General features: G+C 44.7%; 1 protein-coding gene across 1 annotated transcript; it reads right to left on the bottom strand.

The window, feature by feature from the left end:
- Window positions 1-213: 213 nt before the first annotated feature.
- On the bottom strand, window positions 214-5516 carry LOC116379020 (PHD finger protein 21A-like; the record flags this gene model as incomplete). Its single annotated transcript, XM_031840935.1, has 7 exons — window positions 214-298; window positions 1016-1095; window positions 1179-1230; window positions 1347-1451; window positions 2018-2362; window positions 4498-4587; window positions 5295-5516. Coding segments are annotated over 7 exons (979 nt in total), but the record flags the coding sequence as incomplete, so codon positions are not given.
- Window positions 5517-5737: the final 221 nt, after the last annotated feature.

Genomic DNA, 5737 nt, shown 5'->3' on the forward strand with positions numbered 1-5737 from the left:
TATATATATAGATATATAGATATATATATATAGATATATATATATAGATATAGATATATATAAATATATAGATATATATATAAAGATAGATAGATAGATAGATATAGATATATATATAGATATATAGATATATATATATAGATATATATAGATATAGATATATCATACAGATATATATATATATATATATATCATACAGATATATATATATACACATCATCGGTGTTTCATACAGACCTCTCTTCCTGGTCCCCTGGTGCAGAGGGCTGTTCAGGTAGCTCACTGCACTCTTTTTCCTCTGAAACAAGAAAACAAACAAGTTAAATGTGAAAAATATTAAGTCTGAAACCTCCAACCATCAAATGTTTCATGTGAATAAACGGATCAGCTGTAAATCTACACATCTGTGTTATTAAAGAGCAGAGCTGAACAACGCATCTGCACATTTTAAATTAAAGATCTGGAAAGTTTTTCTGCTCCATTTTCAAAATTAGACAAAACTCTCTTTAATGTGCATGATTATTACACTTTCTCTGTAGTTCTGTTGTTGTGCATATAATAAATAAATATCAAATATAGTAAGACAGCTAACATTGAAATTAAAGACAACTGTAGATATTTAAATATTATTTTAAATATCTAAAAGAAAGAAATACTAGAGGTAAAGAGAAATAAACTAAAGGGTTTCATACACTTCATAATACCATTTATCCTTTGATATCAAGTGTGTGAATGTGTGTGTATGAGGCTGTAGTTATAATACATAATATTTAAATAAAATAATACTAAAAAATGCATCAAACTCCCAAATGAAAGAAGCTGAAACGAGGAAACGTTTTATTCATACAAATGACATATTTTCTTATTAAAGACTTATTTTTGATTCTCTGTTTTTGTATGTCTGCATTTTGTCTGTGAGTCTGATCCTTTGGGCTCCGTCTGATCCTAAGAACATGAATATAAAGAAGGATGAATAAAAACAGTTTAGTCTGAGCCTCCTGAACCCGGCCGGTACCTCGGGTTCGAACACGGCGCCGCTGTAAACCGGGTTGGCCGTCGTTCTCCTCTTCCGCTCCTGTCTTTTGCTCTGAATTTCTGGAAATGAAAAAACACCAAAGTTAAGAAAACTTCACTTTCAGCTTCAGGATGTAAAAAGAGGAAACAAACAATCACATCACCTTCCAGGTGGTCGTGAGTCACGAGGCCCAGAGACACCATGAAGGCCAGTTTCTAGAGGGGACAAAGAGAATCAGCATCAGAGACACCCGGAGACATTTAGAGACAATCAGGAACACCCAGGGACACTCGGAGACACTACAAACTAAGCTTCAGTCACCAGTACAGACCTCTGGGTTCTCCTCCTTCTTGGGTCTGGGAGGAGGAGACAGTGGAGGAGTGGAGGAGGTGCTGACGACAACCTTCTGCTCTGCTCCTCCTGATTTAACCGTCTGCTGAGAGGAGAAGAAGAAACATAAAGTGACGTTAACTCACAAAGGGCGGTTTTTTTTTTCTGTGGTCTTGATTTTCAAAATAAAAGTCCTGCTCCTCTAACAGATGTTAATCATTAAAAATATGATACTCCTCCTCTCCTCTCCTCTCCTCTCCTCCTCTCCTCTCCTCCTCTCCTCCTCTCCTCTCTCCTCCTCTCTTCTCCTCTCTTCTCCTCTCCTCTCCTCCTCTCCTCTCCTCTCTCCTCCTCTCTTCTCCTCTCCTCTCCTCTCCTCCTCTCCTCCTCTCCTCTCCTCCCCTCTCTCCTCTCTCCTCTCTCCTCCTCTCTTCTCCTCTCCTCCTCTCCTCCTCTCCTCTCCTCCTCTCCTCTCCTCTCCTCTCTCCTCTCTCCTCTCTCCTCTCTCCTCCTCTCTTCTCCTCTCCTCCTCTCCTAACTTAATCACCACGAAACACCTGATTGAATGTAAAGTGCTGTAAAAAGAGGATTCATGTCAGAAACAGAGCAGCTTCACCTCTTTGATCGGTCAGTCGGGACAGTAAACCAAAGTCCAAAGCCCTTTGATCCTACCTTGGGCTCAGCGGTCAGGCTGCTGATCTGGATGGGCTTGGCGGTAGTCGGGGTGAGGCCGAGCGTCCCGGCGGCTGTGCTGGCGAGGCGGGCGACGTTGGCGGACACCGGCGTGGTGATGACGATGCCCGTAAGCGGGGCGGAGCCAGTCTTGCCGGTCTTGCCGGTTAACGACTGGCCGTTAACGATGCGGACCTGGTGGATCGGGGCCGCCGAGGGCAGCGAGGATGACAGCTTGGTGGCCAACATGACGGGCCTCTGGAGCAGCTGGGGGGCCGCCATCATGGGCGGGGGGGGGGCCGGGGCGATGTGGACGTTGGTGGGCGTGGCCGGCTTTGGCCTGACCTGGAGACAACAGACAGCCAATCAGAAAGGGACACCTAGAATGAGCCGACACTGCTGGGTAATGCCACTGTGGAGCTCTGCTGTACTAGTAATACTACTATCACTGATTCTACTACTACCAGAAACCCTTTTTATTGTCATATACTGTACATATACACGAAGTTTGACCTCTGCATTTGACCCATCCCTGTATATAGGGAGCAGTGGGCTGCCAATGACAGGCGCCCGGGGTGCCGGGGGTTCAGTGTCTTGCTCAGGGACACTTCGACACCTGGCACGTCCCAGTCGAGGATCGACTGGGACGTGTTGACCCTGCGGTTACCAGACAACCCTCTTAAGCCAGTGAGCCACGGTCGCCCCCGTCGGTGATAGTACTACTAGTACTATCAGTGATTCTACTACTACTATCAGTGATTCTACTACTACTACTACTACTACTACTACTACTACTACCGATTCTACTACTACTACTACTACTACTACTACTACTATCACTGATTCTACTACCACTACTACTATCACCGATTATACTTCTTCCCAGTGTTGGCTGGTAGAACATGTTCTCTGTAGAGCTGTGCCACATCCAATCAATTTCAGCAAACATCCCAGAATGATTTAATGCAGAAACATTTTCTGGGAGTCACACAGACAGGTGCTGAAGACACGCCCCCTCTGGGAGAGTCAGACAGACAGGTGCTGAAGACACGCCCCCTCTGTGAGAGTCAGACAGACACACACCTGGTGCAAGTGCTGACAGAAGCAGCAGAGTGAAGCTAGACACGCCCAATAGTAATATCCCAGTCACCACAGAAAGGTCTACCCTCTCCCCAGACAATGGAGATATTCTCATCTTTTTGAAAACAAATGTAAAGTTGTAGACCATTTCACAGTAATGTAACATTATTGTGTATTTGAATGACATAACCTGACAGGAAGTAAACATAGACTCAAGGGCATCAACATACCTCATGTTGCACTTAAACTTAACAGAAGTGAGTATTTTTTAATGTTTTATTTTTATTTATTTATTTAATTTTGTTTCAAATTGGACATCTTCAATATTTTTGTTTTTATGTAAGACTATAGCCCAAAGTTATTTGCTTTGAGTGTTCTTTAATTAATAAATGGAAAGCAAAGTTATATTTGACTCCTCCCCTTTTCTTTGCTGATCCGAACCATGACTCAAGAACCGTGATCCGAACCGTAAAGTTTGTGATCCGTTGCATCCTTATACACACACACACACACACACACACACGAACGAGATTCTTACTCGTACTATTGCTTCTAACCGTCCTGATGATGATGAACAATATGCTGGAATACATCTGATTTATTGCTGTTACATAAATGTAATTAATGGTGCTGTTAGAGCTGCTTGACTGATCCATTAACAATAATAGGGTGAATGCAGGAGAGCAGACTGTTTCTGAAAGGCTAAACGCCAACAAATATAGATTGAAGCAGAATATTTAGCCAGATAAAAACATGTGAATTCTGGAAATGATAACATCTATCTTTTTTAATTTAATGTTGACTTTTGGACTGGACTGGGCACGATCTAAAAATGGTAAAATAGAGCTTCCTCCCTTTATATTTGTGGTCACTTATGAACCACAACATATGTTTCTGTATCCCATTAGTATTTACATCTCAGGGCATCTCTCTCTACAGCTTTTCTTTGGATGACAACTTCGTATCGTTGGTTTTCTAAAGGCGACATCACACTACTAACAGTATTACTACAGGTGCTCACAGTGACATTACTCAACACAGGTAAACAACATGTTTCCATTTAAAGGGTTAAAACACACCAACAGCCAGGAACACACAATACCAAGAAGCTGCAGGAAAAACAAGCTCTCACCACAAAAGGTAAAAACACACTCAGACACATCCACAGGCAGGAAACCTTCAAAACATCCCGTTCACAGGTCAGTTGGAAAATTATAAAAAGCACAACGAGAGGAGAAGAGTAGAGGCAGCACAGAGCAAACAATGTTTTAGTGCCACGGAGCAAGGCATGAGTGTTTGCTTTGCTGCCCTCTGCTGGAGAGTGAGCAAGTCACATTAGGTGGGCCACACACACTGATCTGAGGATGTTAGGGTTGGAGGCGGGTCTTATAGGGACGCACCTGTGGCTGAAAGGTGGGTCGAGGCATCAGTCTAGGAGGAGGGACAAACTGAGGAACTTTGATTGGCTGGGCTGTGGTGGTGGCCTGCACCTGAGACAAAACCACAGCAGATGTGGATCTGTGGTACTGTTACACCGACGCGACTGCTGCCGTTACACAGACGCGTCTGCTGCCGTTACACCGACGCGACTGCTGCCGTTACACAGACGCGACTGCTGCCGTTACACCGACGCGACTGCTGCCGTTACACCGACGCGTCTGCTGCCGTTACACCGACGCGTCTGCTGCCGTTACACAGACGCGTCTGCTGCCGTTACACAGACGCGTCTGCTGCCGTTACACAGACGCGTCTGCTGCCGTTACACAGACGCGTCTGCTGTTGTTACACAGACGCGTCTGCTGCCGTTACACAGACGCGTCTGCTGCCGTTACACAGACGCGTCTGCTGTTGTTACACCGTCATGTTTGATGTTGTTGTGAATTCATTTCGTTTTGCAACTTTTTGATGTGTCCGGACATTTTCTTTCTCGGGACGTTGTGGTAAAATGACGCCTATCTTCGACCTCTACTAATCCTCTTCTGTTGTTTGACATGAACATGACTCCACAGCCTCCTGGAGCATCAACCACGTGATTAAAGAAACATCCTTCACCAAGAGCCGGGACACTTGTCAACTGAAGGGAGTCTAAAAACCCTCAGTCGAGATGCTCCTCTACACTCAGCAGTTCTCAGATGACAACACTCTACAATAACCCAGATTAGAGGAGACGACACATCACTGGACAGGAGGGTCTTACCACCATGGCGTTCTTGGATACCAGTCGCACCGGCTCCGAGCTCTGATTGGTCAGCTTGCTGGCCACCTGCAGGTTGATGGGGGCGTTCTGCAGGTCGGGTTTGGTGATAGCTGTGGTTACAATAGCGACAGTGGGCGGGCGTTGCGGCAGGGCGGCAGCTTTCAGCACCAGAGGTAGAGTCTTCGTGGTGAGGACCGGTGTGACCGTCAGGGTCTGTTGAGACAGTTAGGGTTATTTATCCCAGTGTTAGGATACTCAAAGAGTTAAGTTCATGAGGAACCGTCTTGGCCACCTGCACAACTACCAAGTTCCTACATTTCCCAGCATGCCATCTGATAAAAGAAGGGTTGGAACTTCACTCTTCACATTTCATTTTCAATATCAAATACCAAAACTTTATTACATTTAACAACATTCTCTACTTTTACTGGATTCTACATTGT

This window comes from Anarrhichthys ocellatus, unplaced genomic scaffold (genome assembly GCF_004355925.1).
Source record: "Anarrhichthys ocellatus isolate YVR2014 unplaced genomic scaffold, GSC_Weel_1.0 scaffold3579, whole genome shotgun sequence".
Classification (NCBI taxonomy): domain Eukaryota; kingdom Metazoa; phylum Chordata; class Actinopteri; order Perciformes; family Anarhichadidae; genus Anarrhichthys; species Anarrhichthys ocellatus.